The 26721-nt window shown below is 40.8% G+C and overlaps 1 protein-coding gene across 1 annotated transcript in view; it reads left to right on the forward strand.

Moving 5' to 3' along the window:
• The first annotated feature begins 17053 nt into the window (after window positions 1-17053).
• Window positions 17054-26721, forward strand: part of LOC102782984 (chloride channel protein 2-like) — a 44798-nt gene continuing 35130 nt past the window's right edge. The window contains exons 1-2 of the mRNA XM_087841138.1: window positions 17054-17113; window positions 23630-23759. Coding sequence (XP_087697264.1) covers window positions 17063-17113; window positions 23630-23759 — 181 coding nt within the window. The 5' untranslated portion in view covers window positions 17054-17062. The remainder of the gene's footprint in view (window positions 17114-23629; window positions 23760-26721) is intronic.

Genomic DNA, 26721 nt, shown 5'->3' on the forward strand with positions numbered 1-26721 from the left:
GGCATTTCGGGCAAAATAAATTTATATTAAAAAATCGATTCAGGATTTTAATGAATCGATTTTACGTTATCCAAGCCAGAATCGATTTTAATCGATAAATCGATTATAAAAACCCACCCCTATCATTTATGCTTAGAAATATTTAACCATATATGCTTAGAGGTGTATAATTAATTGTGTAGTGATAGGATGTGTGATCCTTAATAGTCTGCAAAGGCTTTGTGCACATTCCAGAGTGTTCTGGCATCCACACCCACACTCTGGGAGGATGGGAAGAGGTCGTACCTTCTCTTATTGTTTTATGGTAGGATAAACGTGGCTATATCTGTTTTAGGCTAAGTGCCTTTTGTTTAGATGAACTACTGGACTTCCAGACCAGCAGGTTTAGGGAAGTCATTTATGGGGTCACACTCTGACCCCACACACACACACACACACACACACACACACCGCACAGGCAAGGTACTCTTTGTTTGTATATAGGCGTCGTATGTTAATGAACCTATGCATATTCATGTAACCTCAATAAAAGAGCAGTGTTACGGGGGAGCGGACGAGAGCAACTGGGGTCAAGCGAAGGAACGGCGTTTGTCCGGTTCTCTCCCGTGCACGAGAAACATGAAGAACTTTGCCTACTTCGTGTCTTGCTTTGCTGTGTAATTATATTGTCTTCAACGTTCCAGCGAATAGGTTCAAGCTACAAACCTATCACTGTCTTAAGCCAGTTTTTGGTGATGGCCTTCTTTGCTGCCAAAAGGAGAATCTTAGCCAGGTAACGATCCTTTACATCTACAGTACCTTCCAAGTACCCTAGATACAAAACAAGGCAGGTTCTAGGAATTATATAACCTAATATATCACAGAGAACTGAGTGAACTTTAACCCAGAAAGTGTGAATTTTTCTGCATTTCCAGAAAATGTGTGTATGGTCTGGTTCATCCCATCCACACAGCCTCCAACATTGTTGTTGTGTAGTGGTTTGTTTATTTTTAATCTTAGGTGTAATAAAATAGCGAATTTGATTTTTCCAGATGAATTCTCTCCACCTCAATGAGTGAGTTGTATTCTTATGTTATTTCCATGTTTCATACCCTCTCAGTGATTTCTTCACTCAGCTCTCTTTCCCATTTTACTCTAACATATACAGTTGATTCCTGTCTTGATTCCATCAAACATTTGTATAGGGTAGGCACCGTTCTTGGAATAACCCTTTTATATGCCAGTATAATTATTTTTATAATAGGGTGGATTTTGTCTTCCTTTATTTTTATGTTTTTATTAAAGTAATCTCTCACCTGTAAGTATCTGAAAAAATCCTTGTTTTTTAAGTTGTATTCCCGTTTTAATTCTTCAAAACTTTTAATTTCTCCTTTTTTGATTAATAAACAAATTGCTGTGATTCCCTTTTCATTCCAATTTTTAAAACCAAGATCCAATTTTCCTGGTCTAAATTCTTCATCGAAGGCTATCCATTTTAGCAAACCAAGCTCTTTACCAATTCTGAACTCCTTTACTGTATCATACCATACATTTAATGTAAAGGATATTATCGGGTTCCTATCTTGGTCTTTAGTTATGTATTCAGGGATCTTTTTTAAACCCATGTTTGTTTGAATTGGGACATTGAGTGTGGAGAGCTCCACATCCTTCCAGCGAGCCCCGTAATCATCACTACACCAATATGTTATATGGCGTATCTGTGCAGCACGAAAATATTCTTTTAAATTAGGAAGCGACATTCCTCCTTTCTCCTTAGTAAGCTGTAAAGTAGTGTATCGTACCCTTGGCCGCTTGCCTTCCCAGACAAATCTAGATATATACTTATCCCATTCTGAGAATTGGGTTTGAGGTATGCTTATCGGAAGAGAGAGGAATAAATATAGCAATCGTGGTAAGATATTCATCTTTATCACATTTATCCTGTCACTAAATCCTAACGAATATGTATTCCATCTTTCCATATCCTGCCTTATCCTGTTATTTATATGTCCATAGTTACTTTGATATAGTTTGGCATAGTTTTTGGTTATATTTATACCTAAATATTTAAGGGTTTTTGCCTCCCACTTTATTTCCCATTCCTTAAGATTTTGAGTTGGTGTACAATTAAACATTAGAACTTGAGTTTTAAGTATATTTACTTTGTAGCCAGAAAGCGTACCAAATTTTCCTAACATTTCTGTAAGCTGCATAAAAGAGTTTGTGGGGTTTTTGAGGGTTATCAACACGTCATCAGCAAACAGACTAATTACATGCTCTTGATTATTGATTTCTATTCCTGTTATTAGGGAGTCTTGTCTAATCATTTGTGCCAATGGCTCAATATAGAAGGCAAATAAGGTTGGACTTAAACAACAACCTTGTCTGGTTCCTCTCTCTAGTTGAGATGTCTTTGTCAATGAACCGTTAACTTTTAGTCTTGCAGTCGGTTTGTCATAGAGAGATTTAATACATTGGATTGATTTTGTAGTGAACCCGAACTTTGCCATGGTTAGGTACAGGAAGTCCCAGCTGACTCGATCGAAGGCTTTTTCTGCGTCTAAACTTATCAATGCAGCCGGTATCTTGTCTTTATGTATTTGGTGTATGATGTGTAGGGTCCTTCTAATATTGTCTTGTGCCTGTCTATTTTTGACAAAACCTGCTTGGTCCTCATCTATCAGGTCTGGTATAAACGACTGGAGCCTATTTGATAGGATTGTAGTATAGATTTTATAATCAACATTTAACACTGATATAGGCCTGTAATTTTGGCAGTATTCTCTTTGTTTTTGTGGTTTGGCAGCACCGTGATAATTGCCTCCCTCCAAGAGGAGAGAATCACATGTTTAGTGTGAGTCCAATTAAGAGTCTGGTGGAGTAAGGGTATCACTTCTTCTCCACATTTCTTGTACCATTCGGCAGGAAACCCATCACTGCCTGGTGCCTTGTTTGTTCGTAATTTTCCAATCGCTTTCTGAATCTCCTCTATCGTTATTGGTGCTGTCATGAGATCATTTTGTATTGTTCCAATAGAGAGTAGATCTAAGGAGTCTAAAAATGTTTTAATATCATTTAGGCCATTATTAGTAGGTGCATTTTGTAGATACAGGTCCTTATAATAATCGGTAAAGATACTTTCTATCTCTTCTAGGTTATGTGTCGTTTGTTCTGTCTTAGAATTATACAATTTATTGACTGTTGTTCTGCCTGTTGTTTTTGTAAACGTCTTGCCAATAGCCGTGCAGCTTTAGGGCCTGATTCATAGCAGCTCTGTTTTACATACCTTGCTTTTACTTCCATTTCATATAAGAGTAAATTATTAATTTTCTTCTTAATATCTTTCATCTGTTGTTGTATCTTGACATCTACCTTGCGTTTGTGTTTATTCTCCAATTGTGACAATTCATCCACATATTCATTATATTGCTTCATTCTTTCTCTTTTAAGGTTACTTGATATTGCAATTAGTTTCCCACGTATAACTGCCTTCAAACAGTCCCATAGAATAATTGGATCGAAATAAGTTTTGACATCTTTTTGTATTTGTTCTACCACAGATTTATTGTTTAATAGCCCCACATTTAGTCTCCATATTGTGTTTTTTGGTCTACCTTTAAGATAGATTTTTAAGTAGATAGCACTATGGTCCGACACATCTGCCACTCCAATCCAACAATCTGTTATTATATCTCTATTCCCTTTTTGCATAAAAAAGTAATCTATTCTTGAATATACATAATTTGTTGCTGAATAATGACTATAATTCCTCTGTAGCCGATGCAAAGCTCTCCAGACATCAAAATAGTTAATGTCTTCCAATGTACATCTTACTAATTTTGAAATTGAATTTTTATTTTTCTTCAGGCTGGTTGTGTCCAAGTCACTATCTAATATCACATTGAAATCTCCTCCACATATGCATATACCTTCTGCTTCTTCGCCTTCCGATTACAAGGCGAACTCCCAACTCTTGAGCCACGATCGCCCCGATCAGTGCACCAACAAACGGTGGTGCACTGATGTACAGACAGTTTTGTCGGGGTGCTCTCCTGACCTTGGACACCTTATGATCAGATGCAGAACCTTTTATCTGCCCAGGGAGTTTACAGCACTATTCTGTACCGCTGTTTACATCCCCCCACGCTGAAACCACACAGGCACTCGACGAACTGTCTGACATTATCGACCGGCAGGAAACGTTACACCCGGAGGCTGCTTTTATCGTGGCTGGTGACTTTAATAAAGCCAACATGAAGATAGTTCTGTTGAAGTTTTACCAGCACGTAAACTTTCCAACACGTGGTGATAACATCTTAGACCATGTTTACACTCCATACGCACATGCCTATAAAGCCCGCCCCTGACCGGCCTTCGGCAAATCAGATCACTTCTCGGTTCTGCTGTTGCCAACCTATAGGCAGAAGCTGAAAAGCGACCAGCCCATGACGTGTTCAGTTCAACGCTGGTCCGACCAATCAGACAGCGCCCTGCGTCACTGCTTCAGCATCACAGACTGGGAAGTCTTCCGGACTGCCGCGAACAACAACATCAACAATTATGCTGAGTACGTAACGGACTTTATTCATAAATGCATCAATGACGTACCGCGGGCTGTTGTACAAACTTACCCAACCAAAAGCTGTGGGTTAACGGAGAGGTCCATGCAGCGCTCAGAGGACTGCAGCCTTTAAATCCGGAGACTAAGGTGAATACAAAACATCACGGTATGCACTCAGGAAAGCAACAAAGACGGCAAAGGGACAGTACAAAGGAAAGGTGGAACTCTGCTACAGCAACTCCAACACCAGGAACATGTGGAGCGGTCTGAAGACCATCACAGACTACAAGGGAAACAGCAGCAGAGTGAGGGAGGCAACTGCTTCTCCACCTGATGAGCTCAACACCTTTTATGCATGCTTTGATAAACATATATCTCAGGAGCTTTTGCTGGAAGAGGAGAGCTGCCCTCTTCAGATATCTCAGGCAGTCGTGTGTAAATACTTCAGGAAAGTAAACACTCGGAAAGCTCCTGGATCAGACAACAGCGTGGGCCCATGAGCTGGCAGATGTCTTCACAGACATTTTTAACCTTTCCTGCTCCAGTCTGCTGTCCCAAAATGTTTTAAGACCACCATCATCCCTGTTCGTAAGAAAACTAATGTGAGCTGGCGCCCAGTAGCACTCACCTCCATTGCCATGAAGTGCTTTGAGCGCATAGTCAAAGCTCACATCACATCCTTACTCCCTGCTTCACTCGATCCACTACAGGCCCAACAGATCTACAGATGATGCAGTAGCAGTTGCACTTCACGCTGCCCTTTCTCACCTGGACCAGAAAAACACATATGTGCCGATGCTGTTCATCGACTGTAGCTCCGCCTTCAACACCATCATACCATCCAGACTCATTATGAAACTCCGTGACCTGAACTCTAGCTCCTCCCTGTGCAGCTGGATCCTGGACTTCCTGACAGACAGACCTCAGGTGGTTCGGATCAGCAGCATCACCTCATCCACACTCACACTCAGGACAGGTGCCCCCCCAGGGATGTGTGCTTTAGCCCCCTGCTGTACACGCTGTTCAACCACGACTGTACAGCAACACACAGCTCCAACAATCATCGGCTGCATTTCTGTTGGAGATCAGACGCCACAGAGGTGAGAGCCCTGACATCATGGTGCTGCGACAACAACCTGCTGCTTAACGTCAGCAAAACCAAGGAGCTCATCGTGGACAGTGTTGGGAAGCTTACTTTGAAAATGTATTCCATTACAGATTACAGATTACATGCCCCAAAATGTATTCTGTAACGTATTCTGAATACTTTGGATTACTTAATATATTATCATGCTGTTTACAACTACATGAATGTACTATTGCTGTGATTTATTACTGTTACTGAAGGTCCACGGCTCCGAACCGTAGTAAAGGGACCTCTGGCTAATACGGTGGGTTCTGTGTCGGCTCGTAGCTGAAAACTAGCTTTACTTTGTTGTCTGGGTCAACTTTGCTAGCAGAGACAGAGAGAGGCGTTGAAAGGCTGCTCCAACAGAACTTATTGTTTCAGAGGAAAACACGAACACGGTGTACAGTCGAGTCTTAATAGCTTACTTACAGCTGGGCTCGTCAGGCTCTCTTCTTGGCTGCAGTGGTTATTATTATATTTACATGCTTCCAGCTCCCGTTTCTGCTCGATGACAGCTCGTACTTTTCCTTTTTCTCCCTCCCTCACTCACAGACACATAACGGGTATGGCAGTCCATTCTCCCTGCAGCACGGACTACACTGCCCATATTGAGTTTCATTCTCGCCTCGCTTCTGTCAGTCTGCCCCAGGGCAGCTGTGGCTACAACTGTAGCTTGCCTCCACCAGTGTGTGAGTGTGAGAGTGAATGGGTGGATGACTGGACGTGTAAAAGCGCTTTGGGGTCCCTAGGCGGAACTAGTAAAAGCGCTATACAAATACAGGCCATTTACCATTTACCATTACGCACACACCACCTCCCCTACATTTACCCGAGTCCTTTGTTCTGTCCCGGCGGTGAGTGGAGAGCTCCTCAGGGACAACGGCCATGTCAGGGATGGAGGAGCCTAGCCATGTTTCTGTGAAAACAAAGACGTTGCAGTTCTTAATGTCCCTTTGGAAAGTTATCCTGGCCCTTAGTTCATCCAGTTTGTTTTCCAAGGACTGGACGTTCGCTAGAAGAATGCTGGAAAACAGGGTGTATGTTGTCTTTTCCTCAGCCTGACCAGAATCCCGGCTCTTTTTCCCCTTTTTCTCCAGCGTTACTTCTGCCCAGGTAGCCAAGGTGAGTCACCACATTCACAAAAAAGTTGGTTTGTGAAGGTCCGGATTGTGAGTTTTGTCGAATGTCCAGGAGAGTTTGTCTGCTGTAGGTGATAAAAGCATCACAGGTTGCAAAGAAACTAAGAAATAACATAACTAACATAAGAAAAATGCAAAATGTAGGAAATGCGTACGCTAGTGTGGGAACTACTGCTATGGAGATTACATATTGGTTAAACGAAACACCTGGCTGTTTCTTTTGTTGCTCTCTGTTCTGTGATGGGCTGAATTTAAGTGCTAAAAGTTGTGAATCAAAATTAAATGTGTACATTTCACAGTTTGAGCACACGAAAACTGTGGAAAAATGTTGAGTTTGACAAAGTCGAGCCGAAAGCCACCTCAGAAAGTTCAGGCCGAAGAATAAAGGTGGCCAGGACAAATATTGAGTTTCAAAGTAATTAGACATGGTCAAACTCTGATTTTGTCTTACACTGTATTTCATTTTATGTTTGAGTATCTTAATTAATCACTGCAACTATTTCCCGTTTCCCAGGCAAAAACAAATAAATTGGTTCAAGACATTTACATTTTTCCATGCAAAACATGTTTTTAAAACTTACCTCTAGTTTTATAACTACCTTAAACCCTCAAGTCATGCAGGATTCAGCACGACTTAGACTGTGCAATCTATGTCTTAAAGACATAAAGACTTGGATGGCCACTAACTTTCTGCTTCTTAACTCAGATAAAACTGAGGTCATTGTACTCGGCGCTGAAAAGCTTAGAAATATGGTATCTAACCAGATTCTTACTCTGGATGGCATTACCTTGGCCTCCAGTAACACTGTGAGGAACCTTGGAGTCATTTTTGACCAGGATATGTCCTTCAACGCACATATTAAACAAATATGTAAGACTGCATTCTTCCATTTGCGCAACATCTCTAAAATTAGAAATATCCTGTCTCAGAATGACGCTGAAAAACTAGTTCATGCATTTATTACTTCCAGGCTGGACTACTGCAATTCATTATTATCAGGATGTCCAAAAAACTCACTGAAAAGCCTTCAGTTAATCCAAAATGCTGCAGCAAGAGTCCTGACAGGGACTAGAAAGAGAGAGCAGATTTCTCCTGTTTTGGCTTCCTGTTAAATCCAGAATTGAATTCAAAATCCTGCTCCTCACATACAAGGTCTTAAATAATCAGGCCCCATCTTATCTTAATGACCTTGTAGTACCATATCACCCTATTAGAGCACTTCGCTCTCGCTCTGCAGGCCTACTTGTTGTTCCTAGAGTATTTAAAAGTAGAATGGGAGGGAGAGCCTTCAGTTTTCAGGCCCCTCTTCTGTGGAACCAGCTTCCAGTTTGGATTCGGGAGACAAACACTATCTCTACTTTCAAGATTAGGCTTCAAACTTTCCTTTTTGCTAAAGCATATAGTTAGGGCTGGACCAGGTGACCCTGAATCCTCCCTTAGTTATGCTGCAATAGACGTAGGCTGCCGGGGGATTCCCATGATGCATTGAGTTTTGCCTTTCCAGTCACCTTTCTCACTCACTATGTGTTAACAGACCTCTCTGTATTGAATCATATCTGTTATTAATCTCTGTCTCTCTTCCACAGCATGTCTTTTATCCTGTCTTCCTTCTCTCACCCCAACCATTCACAGCAGATGGCCGCCCCTCCCTGAGCCTGGTTCTGCTGGAGGTTTCTTCCTGTTAAAAGGGAGTTTTTCCTTCCCACTGTCGCCAAAGTGCTGCTCATAGGGGGTCATATGATTGTTGGGTTTTTCTCTGTATCTATGAAGTGCCTTGAGGCGACATTTGTTGTGATTTGGCGCTATATAAATAAAACTGAATTGAATTGAATTGAATCAAAAAGGGAATTTATTTACAACATCACGTTAGATATACACATAAACAGTGATCAAGTGGAGCGTTGCAGGGCTGGGGGGTTACACGCACACACTCCTCTTTGTACAGTCTGTTCAGAGTTAGGCAATGTAAAGGGTAGCAGAGATGCATTTAAAGTTAAGCTGATGATGCTGAGATTTATTCACTGAAATTCACCAACTGCATGTCTAATATAAAGACAGCATAAACAGGTTACATAACGTTTAACCTGTTTATCCGGCACTAAACTGCAGAGCTGCACAGTTACTGCCTCAGTTTGGTTTGCAGAATGTTTAACGGTATAAAAACACAACGTCACACATACTGAACTTAGTGAACTTTGCTCTCTTTCCTTTCTCTCCATGTAAAATACAGTAGCTGAACCTTTCGCTAGCAGATACACAGTGCGACAAACTGCGCAGCAACAGTTCGTGTGTTTGTTGAGCTGGTAGAAATATTGCTCACAAAAATATTGTTCACTTTATATTCACCCTTCTTCTGTAGAACTAGTGACCTCACCATCAAAGAAACACCATCCCACTGTAACCTGGGACTATGGCAAACAGTCTTGCCTCCTTTTTCTCTCTTTATGTGACACCTCTTGGTGATCAATGTGCTAACAGTATTGTCTTTCATGCATTATTGTTTACATTCAAATCGGTTTGATGTTTGAATACCCAGAGTGACAAATAAGTAAGTCTCCTCAAAAGCCTTTAGACCAAATGTAATGAGCCTATTTTGAAAATGCACGGAGTAGAAAGTACAGTCTAAAGTACTAAAGTAAAAAGTAAAGTACAGATATGTCAAAATTGTACTTAAGTACAGTGACAAAGTATTTGTTCTTTCTTACTTCCCACCTCTGCTAATAATATTGCCTTAATTGTCTCAGCACAGAATTACATGTCAAACCTGCATGTGTGACTCACAGCTGCTTGCAGGTGGTTCGAGTCTTTCCCAGCTACCACTGGACAAGACAAACGGTATGCCGTGGACGCCGTCTGCCACAGGGCTGGACGCTGGTTCAGCTCACTGTGTTGAGCAAGCATGTAGGCGCAGCACCCCCAGGCGTGAGTTCGACCCACGGCCCTTTGCCACATGTCTTCTCCTCTGTCTCCCTCTGCTTTCCTGTCAGTTCTTCACTGTCCCCATCAATAAAGTAAACAAATGTTATTTTTTCACAGGGCTGACACAGAGATACAGAGAACCATTCACACTAACAGTCATGCCTACAGGCTTTTAGGCTCACCTCAACCTAACCCCACTAAGTTCCTGTCTTTGGATTCTGGGAGTAACCTGGAGAAAGTGGTGGGTGGCCGATGGGAGCCTCTTTACTGGGAGGCAAAGTTGTGAGGTTAGGGTTAACCATTATTCCACCGTGCTGGCCTAAACGTCAGTCCATTAATTAGAAAAATGTACTGAGTTAAACAGCCATCAGGGCACGTCTCCTCTCCCTTATCTTGGTCCGGTCTTCTCTCCCAGATCCTCCATAGTTCACTGCTTCAATCTTTGGGCTGAAGGTAAATTATGCAACAACTGTGATTACCACCTGATCTATTTTCCTCTTTTCTGATGTGTTATTCTCAATCATATACTCAACTTGATTATTTCCCACCATTGGCCCTTTTTACAGGCACACATCTGGCTATAGTAAATAGAAAGTATCTCCAAAAGTTGATTCTGTTCATCTGGACGTAGCGTTTTCTGGGAGAAACGTTTCGTCATCATCAGGTGACGTCTTCAGTCTCAGCTGACTGCAGGTTTCAATCTTATAAACAGGACATTTGCATAATGACTGAAACCAGCCCACTGAAGGAACAATGGGAGGTCAGTTCCTTAATCTTAATTATGCAAATTCTCATGACCATTGATCAACAACCACTGATCAATAACCATGAGTCCCATTCACAGAGAGTTGGGGAATGGCTGCAATCACAGCATGTAAGATGGCGAAAGATGTATCCTTAGGCCCCTCCTCCATTCAGAGCTGGTCTTTCCCTTTTCACGTAAATGGCCTCCTTGACTCCGCCCTCAAACCAGCGTTCCTCCCTGTCCAGGATGTTACATCCTCATCCTTGAAAGAGTGTCCACTGGCCTGAAGGTGTGAATAGACTGCAGAGTCCTGGCCTGACGAGGTGGCTCTGCTGTGCTGTTCCATCCACTGAGTCAGAGGTTGTTTGGTTTTGTATAAATCCTGGCAATCCTCCTGCACTTAACAGCACACACTATGTTACTCTGTTTGTATCGGGGACCCGATCCTTGGGGTGGACCAGTTTTTGGTAAATAGAAAGTAATTAGATTAGTAATTAGAAAGTATTTTAACTTGTATGTATATAACTTGTATTTATTTACTTGTACTTTTTCACTGATAACAACCACAGTCTGGTCTAGTGAATGTAAAATTGTGATCAACATAAAAAATGTGGAGTATTTGAGCTGGCTGAGCCAGTGATATCATTAAATACATTATTGTTCTACATTAGCAATAGTTGGTTATTGTCATGGAATTTCAGGTGCTCCACACCAGCTGTGTGGCTATAAAATATAAATAGTAAGATAGCAGGAATAATATTAAACAGGATATATACATAAAAATATAAACATAAGAATAGGAATGTATACAAAATAAGAGAAATATAAACAAAAGAAGACAAAGGCAGACATGAGAAGAACAGGTTAGAAAGTCCTTGGAATAAGTGCAAAAGGACCTGAGTGTAGAGACCGTGTGTGAGTGGCCTCAGTGATGATGGTTATATTTCTTCAGCTTGCTGTAAATTGTTGTATAGCTTTAATTTGGACCGTCATGCATAACTGTATTAATCTTTCTAGACACAAAGCCACTCCACCAACTGTTCCATATAAGTTTTGAGTGGGTCACTCAGTACATTCATCATCAGCCACCCTTTATCTAATGCCATTCTGTTCTGGTAAGTCCTCTCAGAAGTTGCATGTAGTTGTTCAGAGAGCCCCTTCACTAGATCCTGAGGGTGATTCAATAATCTCTGTTGATTATAATAAAGAAAATTTATCTAATCTACAATTTTTTTCTTTTAAATTGTCAGCCACCAAAAAATGACCGACTGATGAGAAGTGGGCTACTGGAACAAGAAGGCATCGGTGGGCAAGAGACAAAAATAGGGCGCTGTTGGAGTGCGCTGCACAAGTAGCAGCAGAAGGGGTTACATGAATATGATGAGTGACCTCTGCAATCTTCGATATCCAACATCCACACTGACAGCAAAACAACTAGTAGCAAAGATGAACAGGAACATGACTCAATACATAAGCAGGGCACAGAAAGGCATTGGCAAGATCACCAGAGACACAAAACACCAGCTCCTGGTAGACAAAGCAAGACTGAGACTGCAAGACTAGGCTGACCAACAAGAAGGCCTATGACTCAGTGCCCCACACCGCCTGAACCCCCTCAGTGAGATCATTGACTGGCTACAGATACCGACTACTGAACGGAGCAGTTGTCAGCCACCTCCTGTACATGGATGACATCAAGCTGTATGCCAGAAGTGAACGAGACATCGATTCACTGATCCACACTACCAGGATATACAGCAATGACATGGAGCTGTATCTATGAAGCGCCTTGAGGCGACTTTTGTTGTGATTTGGTGCTATTTAAATAAAATTGAATTGAATTGAATAGAAATGTAGTCGGATAATTCACCCTCCACATAAATAAACATGTGGAGGGTGAAGTTAACAGTGGTCCCAAGCTGGGCGAGTGGCTCCAGCAGATCCAACATTGGAGATCTCTGCCCACAAGAGCAATCCTAGGAACAGCTAAGATACTACACAGGACTTAAGCTCCCAGGCCTCTGTTAGAGGACCTGAACGTGGAGGACAGACCACCTGCAGGGGAGAGCAGGGGATTAATATGTATACAAGTCATTTGTGCCCTTTAATTACTGAATGAATGTTTGATACCTGTGCTTCTATTCATTACACACATTTTAACAATAATAACTTAACCACCATAATTCCAACTGTAAAAAATAAATATATTGTATATTATTTATATTTAATTTAATTATTATATAAACAATGCACACATATCTTATTTGAATGATTGCTGTCATATAGATGAGAGAAAGTGAGGATAAAACACAGAATGAGCTCCACTGACTCGTCTCAGCAGAGCGAGGCAGGCCAATACTGTAAACTGTAGTTTCCACTCTGACGTGGTCTGCTTTCTAGTTTTCTTTCCTCATGTTCAACAGTTAAAACCGTCACATAATTCACCACCACAAAGAATATAAATTGATTTATTTTGAATAAGTCACCAAACAGAATTAGAATTTTACACAAAAGCATTGAATGTTTACGTGTTTCACAAAGCCCTGCTTTGCCCATTACTGATAGAATAGAATAGATTAGAATAGTATAGAATAGAATAGAATAGAATAAACCTTTATTATCCCACGAATGAGAAATGTGGGTGTTACACAGCTCTTGTAGCAAGGGGAATATAAAATATAGAAGGAAGAAACAAGGTGGTCCTATTTACATAAGCAACTGAAATTCATATATGTAGATAACAATGTACAGAAATATGTATAAACATAGTACAGAGTTATGCACACAAGTGTGTGTGGGGGGTGAATGATTCTGGTGAAATGTACTGTGAACAAGCTGATGAGTGAGATAATGTTAAACTGTGTTATAGTCTGACAGCTGCTGGTAAGAATGGCCTGCGGCAGCGCTCCTTCCTACACTGCCTACATGCCTAATCAGATATTTACAGATAAATACTCGGTAATGAATCCTTCAGGACGTTGTGTGGGTCTATATACACTGTTTTTGTTGCCACGTACATTTTGCACATACAACACTTCAGATGGTCATCATGCCCTTTTTCCTTTCTGCGCAGTCCCCTGCCCAGTGTCCACATCTGCCGCATACAGTTGTCGAAATAGTTGTCTTGGCAAAGTGGTCTGTATTGCGGGATGCGGGATGGTGGCTATATCGACTGAGGAAGAAATAGATGCAATGGGGAAATAGGTGTGTTCACGGTCCTGGGTCATGTGACCCAGTGTTTTGAGTTTCCCTGTATTTAGATATTCATTGTTTATGTTTAAGTTCCTTTAGTCATCTTAAGCTCCGCTGTTCAGTTATAGTTCTTTGTTTATAAGATCCCTTTATTTCATCACCGCCGTGTTTAAGTCTCCTCTAACCTGTCACGTGTCCTGTGTTGTCAAGCCTGTATTCCATTGTTCCTATTTTACTTTGAAAGTTATGTTTCTATGTTCATCGTGCTTGGTGTTACTTTTCCCTATGGTGTCATGATGTCATTCCAGTCAGCTGGTTTGTGTCTCCATTTCCTCTGATCACCACCTGTGTGTATTTAGTCTGTGTTTTCTTTCAGTCTTTCTCAGGTCGTCTGTTTGGTTTCATGTCCAGCCACATCAGGTCTCAGAGTTCTTACTAATCAGGTTCATGTTCCTGTTCAGTTCCATGTCCATGTCTTTTGTTGCAGTTTTCATATTTATTTAGTAGGGGTGCAACAATACGTGTGTCGGTATTGAACCGTTCGATACAGAGCTTTCGGTTCGGTACGCATATGTATCGAACAATACAACGTTTTAAATTTATTTTATCAACTTTTCTTCTGACGATGCTGTCTGTGTTGAGCGCTCAGTGGCTCTGCGCTCGACTACTCCGCCTAGGCTGCACTGTCGAGCGCAGAGCCACTGAGCGCAGCACAAGCTAGCAAGACAGAAGCTAAGCTCGTTGCAACATGGCAACTTCCTCAACGCTACCCCAAATTGAACCTCCCCCACCCTCATTCAGATCTGGCGTTTGGAACTATTTTGGTCTTCATGTGACGTATGACCCTGAAGGTAAGCGCTTCATGGACTAAAGTAAAACAGTATGTTGGATGTGCCAGCAATGCTCAATTGGTGGGAACTACTGCATTAGCGCAGTTAGCTCGTTAGCGCAGTTAGCTCGTTAGCGCAGTTAGCTCGTTAACGTGTTGCCGTCCAGCCCCACGTACAGGGCGATCCGCGGTAGCTCGTTAACGGAGATTTGCCGTGTTGTGGCGTTAACGTCATTTCAGATTAACGCTGACAGCACTAGTGGGAACACAACGAATATGACTGTACATTTACTCTGACATCATCCTCGTGCAAAGACAAGTGGAAGCAGACAAAAACAACAAGCACGCATGCTACAAACTTTACCCGAGTCATTTAGACAGCCGTTAGCACATGATTCTCCTTATGGGGACCTGATATGTTTAATATGCTGCTGAGAATATAGCCCAGAAGAAGCGGATAGTAGAGCTTTTATTTTGGAAAGAGACATTTCTCTGTAATAAACTCTCTTTTCCAAAGAGGAGGGATTTCTCCATCAGATAGATTTATTTTTTATTACTTTGTTGTTTCAGCAACATTAAATTTAAAAACTGTACTTTTGAGTTAAAATATATATTTATCCATCCATCCATTCGCTTCCGCTTATCCTTTTCAGGGTCGCGGGGGGTGCTGGAGCCTATCCCAGCTGTCATAGGGCGAGAGGCGGGGTACACCCTGGACAGGTCGCCAGTCTGTCGCAGGGCCAACACACAGGGACAGACAACCATTCGCACTCACATTCACTCGCACATTCACACCTAGTGGCAATTTGGATTATCCAATTAACCTATCACCACAAGATGCATGTCTTTGGACGGTGGGAGGAGGCCGGAGTACCCGGAGGGAACCCACGCAAACACGGGGAGAACATTCAAACTCCACACAGAAAGACCTGATGGTGGAATTGAACTCAGGACCTTCTTGCTGTGCGGCAACAGTAACCACCGTGCCACCGTGCTGCCTATATATTTATCATTTTAATAAATGACAAATTAAAAAGGCATGAACATTTTTTTGTATCGAAAACATATCAAACCGTGACACCAAAGTATCGAACCGAACCGTGAATTTTGTGTATCGTTGCACCCCTAGTATTTAGTTATCTCCCAGTTTAGGTGTCAGGTTTTGCCCAGTTCGCTCTTGGTTTGTTTTTGTGTTCACATTTTGTCAAGCCAAACAAACGGCTCGCCTTTTGTTTAATCTCAGCTCCATCTCCTACCACGTCTGCATTCGGATCTCAGTATTCACCCAAAGCGTATGCACTGTCATGGTCGGCTCCGTGACAGGTGTTTGTTCCTCTGTTATTAAGAGGGTTGCTGATGGCTGTTCTCTGCAACAGTATGGGGCAAGATGTAGACTTAGGCCTGGAGGGGCCTTGAGTAATCATCTTCATCCTCACATAGATTTTTCTCTCTATTTTAGTTTGCTCATGTTTTTCAGCTTTTTCTAATTACATGTGCTCCTCCACATGAACATAGAATAGAATGGCTGCTTAATGTGCGTGCTCCACACCAACTGTGCAGCTATAAAATATAAATAGTAAGATAGCAGGAATAAATATCAAACAGGAGATAGAGATATAAATATAAACAAAAGAAGACAAACATTAGAAGAACAGGTTAGAAAGTCCTTGAAGCAGTGCAAAAGGACTTGGTCTGAGTCTGTGTGTGAGTGGCCTCAGTGATGATGGTTACTCAGACCATGGGTCAGGTAGGTGAGCAGGGTGGGTGAGGGGGGTAGTATTTGTTAACAGTGTGAATGGAGCAGCAGCTGTTAGTGGGTCTGCAGGTGGGGGACCTGACTGACCTGAGGCTCATCATTTATCAGTCATTTGTTCATTATGTGCTCACAATAAAACGATCTGTGTAGAGACAGTGGCACTCGAGTATAGACTATATTTGTTGAGATTATTTCTTTTTCAACTGAGCCACAGTATGTAGACTCACTTTTCATTTTTGTGACTTTTGATTGAGAAACATTTTAAAAAACAAACAAAAAAACATTGGTGGTAGACATCTTGTAGTTCCCCATATATTGTTCCCATTTCTTACATAAGCTAGAATAACAGACAAAGAAGAAACGTCACGTACAACTGTAAAAGAAAAAAGTCATTAAAGAGCTCAGAAGGGTCAAATATGAAATGTTTTCATATTGTTTGACCTCGGATGAATTTGTGATTGTATGTAGAACAAAAACATTAATCTAGATATCAAAATAACATTTTTTTTTAAGTGAATACAACGAAGAATTAAAGATAAATGTAAAAGAAATGTGAGTAAAAAGCCATGACAAGTGCCTGACACACCCACCTGAGCTACCAAAAAGCTCCGCCTCAGTCTTTGTATCTTGAGGCTAACTTCAGGCTATAAAAACAAGGATCAAACTGTAACAAGCGCACACTCTTTAAGTTTGCTTGGTGATCTCCTTTACAAGTAAAGTTAGCTCAATGCTTTAATTATTGAGAACACAGCATTGTTTCCATCGATAGCATTGTTGAGCTTTCTTGCGACCTGTAAATCTCGAGCAGAACCATGGCAGGAGACCGGTCAGATCATCGGGTGCTGCAGTACGAACAAAGTCTTGTAAGTTTTGACTTGTCACCATATGAACTTTTCCCACAGTGCGTCCACTTATGAGTAAAGTGTGATCAAAGCTGGACCAGAGATGTAAGGAGTGAATTGTGGTGCGTAACTTAACGAAAAATAAGTATATGCATGTACTTTTTGTCTGTGTGATTCTGACAACTTTTCTGGGTGATTGTGTGTTTGTGGAAATATAAGTTTTAAATGATGTTCTACGTCTGGCTTTCAAGTAAAACGTCTGTGGAGCCATTTTGTCCTTTTTTTCAGATTAACTGGTCTTTGATTAACTAGTGAAATGGATCAAAGGCATAACATCCAAAGTGGCACAGCAGCCAGAAGAAACAAGAGTCCTTCTACATTAGACAGTATGCATATATCCATAGCATTACCTTAAAATGGACATTAATATCTTTCGGGCTAGGTTCTGTCTTCTGAACCAAAAGCTCAACTTTGTTTAAGCAGCATATATTTTTCTTCAGTTTTAGCCCTGCAAATATTCCTTTATTCATTTTTACTTTAATAGATTATCTAAACAATTTGATTGAAATAGGTAATGTTTCTAAAAAGTTTTCTAGAACTGGGTATGCCGTGGAAATACAGTACTTGCCATTCTTGCAAAATACACATGAACCTGTTGACATCAACTATGCAGCAATTTCATTTACAGCCTACGTTGTCGGTGCGGGGACATTAAAAATGATGTTTCGAGACAAGAGAGCAGGATGAAGATAGCACCAGGTGTATGGATTTGAGTGTTGCAAGGCCCAACGTTACAAAGTTCTGATTGAGAAGCAGTAGCAATCTTTGTGTTTTTGTAAAGGACTAAAACATTGCACCGTTCATGTTATGCACTCATATTTTAATACATGCATGCGATATGTCGACAAGTTGGTAAATTGGAAATGACTGTTGAATGAGGAATTCTAGAAATCAGTTTGTTTTGTTAGCAAGACTGTTTTAGGCTCGTGGTAGCCTATTTGAAGAAGACTGTGTGAGTTTAAGAGCAGAAGAGTAAATAAAGGTGTCCGTTCACGCAACCTCTGACTGAGGTGCTGATAAAAAGCTTGAACAACTGCTATATCTAACCCCAGAGACAGCTATGTCAGAGTTTTTACTGTGGACTTGCTTTTCGGGAGCTGAAAAACAGAAGAAAAAACATTGTGAACATATTTTCTTTAAAGAAATTTAAAGTTATATAGCTGAGACTGCAGCTACAACACCAACGCCTGCTCATAATTTCACCAAAGCTAATTAAATCTTTGCAAAATGGTTTTGATGACACTAACACTGTTCACACACACTGTTATGTAATTTGAAGATTGCACTCAAAGGGACTGGATGCTAGTCCACTAGTGCTGCTGTGTACTCACTGGGCACACATCTGGACCTGTTTAGCTGATAATATGCGTTTTATGTTCAGTACATCATGTGCTCTGCTGCTCACTTATAAATAAACAAAAGAGATACAATCTTAACATAAATTTATTTTCCTAGATTATTTCTTTCTTCAAAAACCACTTAGGAATCCATGTGCTCCTGTTGGAGTATTTATTACTGCTGCAGTATGTTTACAGAACAATTATAGACTTCAAATGAACAATGTAAACATGTAACCACACAATAGTAAAAGAAATAAAAAGAAAAGACTCTTAGCTAGAAGCCAAATCCCTTTCAAATTGTGTCAACTCTTTTAAATGTTGGCCTGTTCTTCACCTCTCCTGCTCTTTTATCACTCTGTGACACACTGAAGTCCAAGTGCAAGTCGATATCTGTTACAAGCTTCTTCTGCAGACGGGTTTCCAATTATGCAATTCCCAGTTAGTAGTTCACTTTTTCTTTGTAATTAAAAGCACCACTTTATAATCAGTCAGCTTATGCAGAGATCGCACTGCAGAATTAATATCAGCTCAGAACAAATCTACAGTCCCATCTTTCTAGCTCAGTGAATGTGACCCACAGCAAAAACTGCATCGAGTCATTGGTCTGATGCCTCACACAGACATTTCCAGGTATACGATAGGACATTATACTCTACATCGGTCATGTCTACACAATTCCAAATCCATTGAATCAAGTTGCAATTGGCACTCATTTTTCATACATGACTGAGCCTCCTGGAATTTCACTGAACTTAGTGACAAAACTTATGTGGCAATAGCGGCTAACCTTGATATAAACTTGCACAAGACGTCTCAGCTTGTAGTGAGGAGAAAAATCAACTTCTTCCTGACACGAATGTAACAATAGACACAACGGGACCTGAGTCACAAACAAATGTGACTCAACGCTTCTTTGAACTAAATGACCTGAGTGTGTTTGTGGTTAAAACACACTCATGGATGAGTGTGTGTGTGTGTGTGTGTGTGTGTGTGTGTGCGTGTGTGCGTGTGTGTGTGTGTGTGCCATGTTTATATATCTGTGGGGACTGTGTGGTTTTAGTGTCAGGGCTACAGTCAGGTTAGGGTTAAGGTAGGTGGGTAAGGAAAGCATTATGTGAATTACATGTCCCCAACAAGATGTGAAAACACAACTTTGTGTGTGTGTTATTTAACGTGCATGCTGTGTGCAGTATGTTATCAAGGGAAACCTCTCTGTGAAGGAGCAGAACCCACTTTCCAAAAATGTGTAACCTGCTTAACAGGTACTTCGTTCCTGTCCGAAGTATAGAGTCTAAGCTCACACTTTAAATCTCTGCATTCAGGTGTTAAAACAAGACAAACTAACACACAATGCAACCATGACAGCCACAATGGGAAAGTTCTATATGTCGTTTTGCCACACCAGCCAATACATATTCAATGTTCCCATGACAACCACTCACAAACAGGGTTGTAGTGAGTTTTACACACTTGTGAAACTTAAATCTATTAAGTTTTGACTAAATTACCTGAATTGTCATTATAAATTTCAGGCAACGCTGGTTTGAGCATTATAGACATAAGAACATAAGTCAGATTGTATTGTCAGGACAATGAGTGATCAGCAATATAAAGTACTGTGCAAAGGTCGTGATCGATCCTTCATGTTTTTGTTTTTCTGCTTTCTAGGAGCCAGACTGTAGCGAGTTCAAGGAAAAACGTGCTCTGTAATTCAACTACCACAAAATATTTCATAGGAAAATATTTATTATGAGCCTGCTGGATGGTTATGAAATGTATGGTTCTTTGGGGTTCTTAGAGGTTGGGTTATTTTTAGCAGAGAAAACATGTGGGGGAATATTACACAAATAATGCCTGGAGCAGACTCTGACTCCTGCAGCTACTGTACCACTTTCACTAAATTACATTTTCAAATAGTTACACAGTTATCGTTCTTCTTTAGGCTAGTGAAGTGTTACACCACCACAATCAACTATAGCTCCTTGTTCACTGACACCAGTAAATACATTACACCAACTGACTTACATCTGATAGCTCAGCACAACTTCTACACAGCAAATCCAGCATGTCCAAATTAACACTGTCAGATTTGATTTCAACACTATTAAAGTGTCTATATGGGTCCACACAGAGAGTGTTCATTTAACTCTTTTTGGAGAGTTGGTACGTTAACTCTGATTTAGTGTTAAACACCAAATCTGTCTGGAGTTGATAATTTAACACTTGGTGTTAAGAGTTTATATAGTAACTCTCAAAGAGTATTTTAGTTTAACTACGTAAGAGTTATCTTCTAATTAATTCTAAAAAGCGGGAATTTTCCTGTTCTGAACTTCTAGAAATTTCTTTTGGAAATAAACATTTACTAAAAAGACGCAATGGTTTTTGAAAAACATTTATTCTGAACTGTGCACCACAATTTCAAAACATTTTCTAAAGATGTAACAGTGTACATGTTCTCACTTTCATTAGAATTTTGTTTATCAAAAGGTCTGACATAGGTGAGCTGGTAAATGCAAATAACAGCATTCTCATCACTTATTTCTTCAATACCATATGCATGTCCTTCATTCATCACTTTGTGGAACTTCAACGCACTTCTGCTCTCCCCCATATTCCATCTTCACAAGCATATCCTATGTGGAGATTGAATAAAAATTAGTTGACACTAATTAATGGCACAAATCAATTGCAGCACAGTAAAAAAAAGGAATCCTTTTTGAGCCATTACTTGTGTAAAGTATTTTCCCAAAAGACAAGGACACAGACAACAGGTAATACTGAACTAAATGTAAAACCTCAAACTTTTTCATTTTTACCTAAACCGTGTGGACAAAACTCTGGAGGGATCTAAACGCTAACGTAGAACCCAGTCAGGACGTCTGCTACTGCTGTTTGCTCGTTTTTTATGGGAGATCGTTTTCAGGCTTCAAGTAGCACCATTATACCAACATTTCACATTCTAGACATTGTTTTAGGTGTATTTGACCAAAGGTTTGACTGAAAATTCACATGCAAGCTTTTTTTCTGTGGTATTTGCCCGCAAACAATGCCTTTCAGCTAGCTAAAACAGAATATTATGCTATCAGCGAGCAACATGGCTAATGCCTTTCAGCTAGCTAAAACAGAATATTATGCTATCAGCGAGCAACATGGCTAATGCCTTTCAGCTAGCTAAAACAGAATATTATGCTATCAGCGAGCAACATGGCTAATACCTTTCAGCTAGCTAAAACAGAATATTATGCTATCAGCGAGCAACATGGCTAATGCCTTTCAGCTAGCTAAAACAGAATATTATGCTATCAGCGAGCAACATGGCTAATGCCTTTCAGCTAGCTAAAACAGAATATTATGCTATCAGCGAGCAACATGGCTAATGCCTTCCACACAGCTTTGCCTCAACTCCAAAGAGCCACAGAAGTAAAAGCTAATAAAAATAATTGAAACAATCTTTGAAAAAATGACTTACCAAGCATGGCAAACAACTTAAATACGTAGAGCAAAATGTTCTGAAACGGCTTCACTTCAGCTTCGATTGGAGCCGTGCTGGGGGCGGAATCTGTGAATTTACTCTATTGGTGTCATAGCCCCTGTAGGAGTTCAGAGTTAAGAGGTCAAGAGTTAATGTTTCCATTGTAACACCTCCAGCTTTGACATAGAAACACTAATTTTTAACACTCGATTTTAACTACTATCATTTTACACCTCAGAGTTACATTAAAAGAATGTGACTCTACTTAGAGTAAAATTAACTCTAAGACTACTAACACCAAAACATTTAACACTTTTGAATTTGCTGTGTATGCATTAATTGGAAAGTCTCATATAAGGACACATTATGTAAGCTGCTTCAGGATGCCCTTATATGCTGCATATGTGTATGTCATTTTGCAACCCAGCTTTAATTCAATATTCAATATGCTTTCCTGTGGAACGTTTTGGGACCACCTACACCTCCATGCAAAGGAGGCCTCCTCCCCCTACGCAGGCGCGGTCCCAGCCTGTTTGCTGCCCTGGTTGAACACTCCCTCTCAAAGACTCAAAGACCTGCATCTTTTTCTCCTCTTCTTTTCTCTTTTTTCTGAACTCAGGACCTGATGGCTTTGACCTTTTCTTGTCCATCTTTCATCAGTAATTCTGCACTCCAGTATCAACACCCAACCCCACAACATACACTAATAGACTAATAGGCCTACACCTTGTATAGGGTTTCTTTTTTTCTGGGATTTCACACAACCCAGGAAAAATAATTGATACATAACGGGCTTGGATTTACAGCATTATGAATGAAATGTGGTCTGTTTGGAAGCAGCCCGCCCCTCCCCTGTTGACAGGTTGTGTGTGAGACTTCAGCAGCAGGCGCAGCGAGGGCCCTCGAGCTAACTTTTCAATTATATGTGATAGAATTTAGAAAACACATTAGTGCAAATTATAAGTCTGTATCATAATGTCTTCAGTGTTTGTGTTTGTTGTAGGGCTGTCAATGTTAACACGTTAACACCGTCATCACGATTAATGTGATTACAATTTTTAACGCAATCAACCCATCGGGAGCACAGAAGGGACAGACTTTGGACAAACAGTAACATTTCAGGGAGTTTGAGTCATTCTGCGCTCCAAATGGTTTAATTGTGTTAAAAATTGTAATCGCGTTAATCATGATGACAGCATTAACGTTGACAGCCCTAGTTTGTTGGTTTATTTTAGTTTAGTTTTGTGAGCTGCTTATTAGATGCCGCTCCAGCCAGAGAATGCCGCCCGCTCTCTCCTTCCTGTGTGGCAAGCAGCACCTCGCAAACACAGGGTGCCTTTACTCTCCGCAAAAGAAAACGGTTCGGTGCCTATGCAGTCCTCAAAAGGCTTTGGTATGATGTCAGGGCAACATGGGTGCGAGCAACTTTTTTTTGCTGATGCCCATGATGCCGCCCCCACCACGATACCGCCCCAGGCAACGTTGTGTCGCCCATATCAAAAACCGCCACTGCCCCTATGCACGGGGGGCCAAATATGGAAATTAATTCAGACAAGAAGTCAGAAGAAAGATACAATTCTGATTTACATCACACCGCCCATTTTTGGGACATGTGTAATGTGTTTGTTTTTTGAAAGCTAAATGGATGCCGGTGTTTTTTCGCAGATGTATGGGCGCTACACCCAGGAGCTCGGGGTGTGTGCCAAAGAGGAGGCCACTCGGCTGAAGGAAAGTGGGACGAAGGTCAGTCAGCGAAGCCGGACACTGGAGCACGACAGTGGACGCTGTGCCAAGTGTAAGAGTCAAACCACACAGCCAGCAGGGAATATGAAGGATGAGCAGCAAGTGTTATTATTCCTGTTTCTGAAATTAGAAAATCTTACCATTTCTAACCATGTGATGGACAAATGCCTGTTCACACCACAACGAACAAAATTAGTTTAAAGAAAAGAAGTGCAGTGATACAGATTTCTAAACCCTATTAAAATTTGGACCTTTTTATCTTTCACAAAAGTTCACACAGTCTACATTCCTGTAGCGGTAGAGAGCAATTTGTATATGTAGAAATCCACACCGTGTAGCTTGCCATTTGAATATTGGCATTACCACTGAATGAGGCTCAAGACTTAACTGTTCAGGTTTACTGACCTTTGAACTGAGCCTCCTGTAGTACTGAAAACATCACTGAACATGGTCGTGTTTTACTGTAGTTTGGCCATTTGCACACTGACTGGATGGCCCTCAGACTGAACCAAAAGCCCACTGACAGCTCCAGCATGGATTTGTTATCAAATACGCATTACATGGTCATGATTTTAAGTGGTAGAAAAAGAAAAAGGATTATTAAGCAGTCTTTGGCGATGGCACAGCTCAGAGAAAAAATACAAAGAGTACTCCATGAATTGCTCAGAATCCAAGCCTTGAGAGAAATTGTTTGAACATTAGCTTTCCGTTAAAAATGTAATACTACAATCACTTTGATGTCTCTAAACTAAACCCTGTGCCTTAGGTGTTGCTTGGGAAGCATTGATCCTACTGAACAGTTAGATAAAGAAGCTAAACAATATCTGCAGGCAATCATGGCAAAAGCATTCATGATCCACTGCCTGTCTTACCTACTGTTGGTGTTGTCAGGTAGCTACAGTAACGAGATTATGTAGGACTAAATGCATTGAAGGATAAAACAAACACAAGTCTCTGATGTTCAAGTGGAATCTCCAAGGCACACATAGACTGTCAGTTTTAGTCTGAGACTCGACAGCTTTGACACTTCTAATCATGGTGAAGCTTTAGTGATACAGATGTTTGTCTAAATCCAGTATGCATGGATTGTGTTGGATTTCACGCCCAATTCATCGGAGTCACCTACAGATGAGTTTGAACTCAGGATAAATTTCTGTCAGTGATCATTTCTTAAAAGATAAAATTATGACTTACAGGCAATCTTCATGTGCAATTTTCCACTTGTCCATCCATCCATTCTCTTCCACTTATACTTGTCAAGGTCACAGGGGGCTGGAGCCTATCCCAGCTGTCACAGGAGGAGAGGCAGTGTATACCCTGGACAGGTATACCCTGAGTCTGTCGCAGGCCAAACATAGACATAGAAAGATGTCATTAACGCACTAGTATTATCTCATCTAGAGAACTGCTCAATCATTTGGTCAGCAGCTAATAAGACAGATCTGAACTTCAGTTAGTCCAAAATAGGGCGGATTAGTGTTAAGCTGTTCATATTATACAAGTATTGATAAAATGCACGATAAACTTTCTTGGCTTTCTGTACAAGCTAAATTACACTATGGCTTACTTGTATTTTTAAAGAAAGCAACACTGGCAAACACACCACACTTTTTTATGCTCAGTTGCATCCAGATGAAATACATAATCATGCTACACGATTCTCAACTAACCACAATTTAGTAACTCCTCGAGTTAAAAGTAACTTTTTGAAAAACTCTGTTATATTCAGAGCATCAGTGGAATAAGTTGCCTTATGCAATTAGAGAATTGGCTTCTATTCATAATTTTAAAAATCACCTAAAAGCCTATTTAGGCAGTTTTTAATTTATTTGTAAATGTTGTAAGAGGGTAACGTCACTTGGAATGGAAATTGTGTATTTTGTTTGAGTGTTTTTATATTTTTTAATATTTACATGCTCATATTTTCAGAATTGTAAAACCTCATTGTGGATGTAAGAGCCAAATTATGAGGACATTTTGCATCCAACTCATTGTGTAACATTTTATTCGATGGTATTTGATGGTTTGGGCCCCAGGAAGACGAGCAACCAGTGTTGTGGATGCTAATGGGGTTCCTTATAAATAAACAAATAGACAGGCAGACTAACCATTCACACCTAGGGGCAATTAGGATTTACCATTTATTACCAATTACTGTGGGAGGAAGCCGGAGTACTCAAAGGGAACCAACGCAAACACGGGGAGAACATGCAAAATCCATACGAAGAGCCCCTGACTAGGTGGCTCCAACTAAGAACCACGCCACTGTGCTGCTCCTATTCACACCAACCCTGTCCGTGTCCTCCTTCAGAGCATCTGTGAACCTCCTCTGTGATCTTGCTCCCGTCCTACTGCATGGCAACTCAATGTTTGTCCAATATTTCCTTTATCCTTCCTGTAAGCATGGCCCGACCATCTCAGCCTAGAGTCTCTAACCTTGTCTCCAAACTGCTCAACCTGAGCCGTCTCTCTGTTGTAGTTGATTCTACTTCTGTCCATCCTGCTGTCTCCCAAAGAGAATCTAAGCATCTTCAGCTTGGACTCCTGTCTTTTTGTTAGTGCTTCATCTTCACTCTTTCTACTTTTTTTCCTCTCACTTATCGCCACCCAACACGTTCTCACTCCCACAGTGTAACATTTTACGCTAGGTGACAAATCGTCAACATATTACGTTTTCGGCTACCCACCACGTTCCTAAATGACGACCTCGGAAAAATGAGGAAATATGAGAACCGTATGGACTCAATCTACACATGTTCGCTCTTTTTCTTCAAATCACTTAGAAACACGCTATTTAACATCATTAAAGTCCTGGTTAAGCTCAGGAAAAAGGTTATGGTTAGGGCTAGGGATAAGGTTAGGTTTAGGGCTGGAATACAGGGCTGGAACGTCTATTACTGCGGGAGCGTCATTGCACTGGATTTCGGCCATAACCCGCCACGTACCATATGAACGCCGAAAGTCTCCTTTCGCGTTCCTCAGGAACGCCGCGGGACGTGACAAAACATCGGCAT

This window comes from Neolamprologus brichardi, chromosome 1 (assembly GCF_056152115.1).
Source record: "Neolamprologus brichardi isolate AB-2024 chromosome 1, ASM5615211v1, whole genome shotgun sequence".
NCBI lineage: Eukaryota > Metazoa > Chordata > Actinopteri > Cichliformes > Cichlidae > Neolamprologus > Neolamprologus brichardi.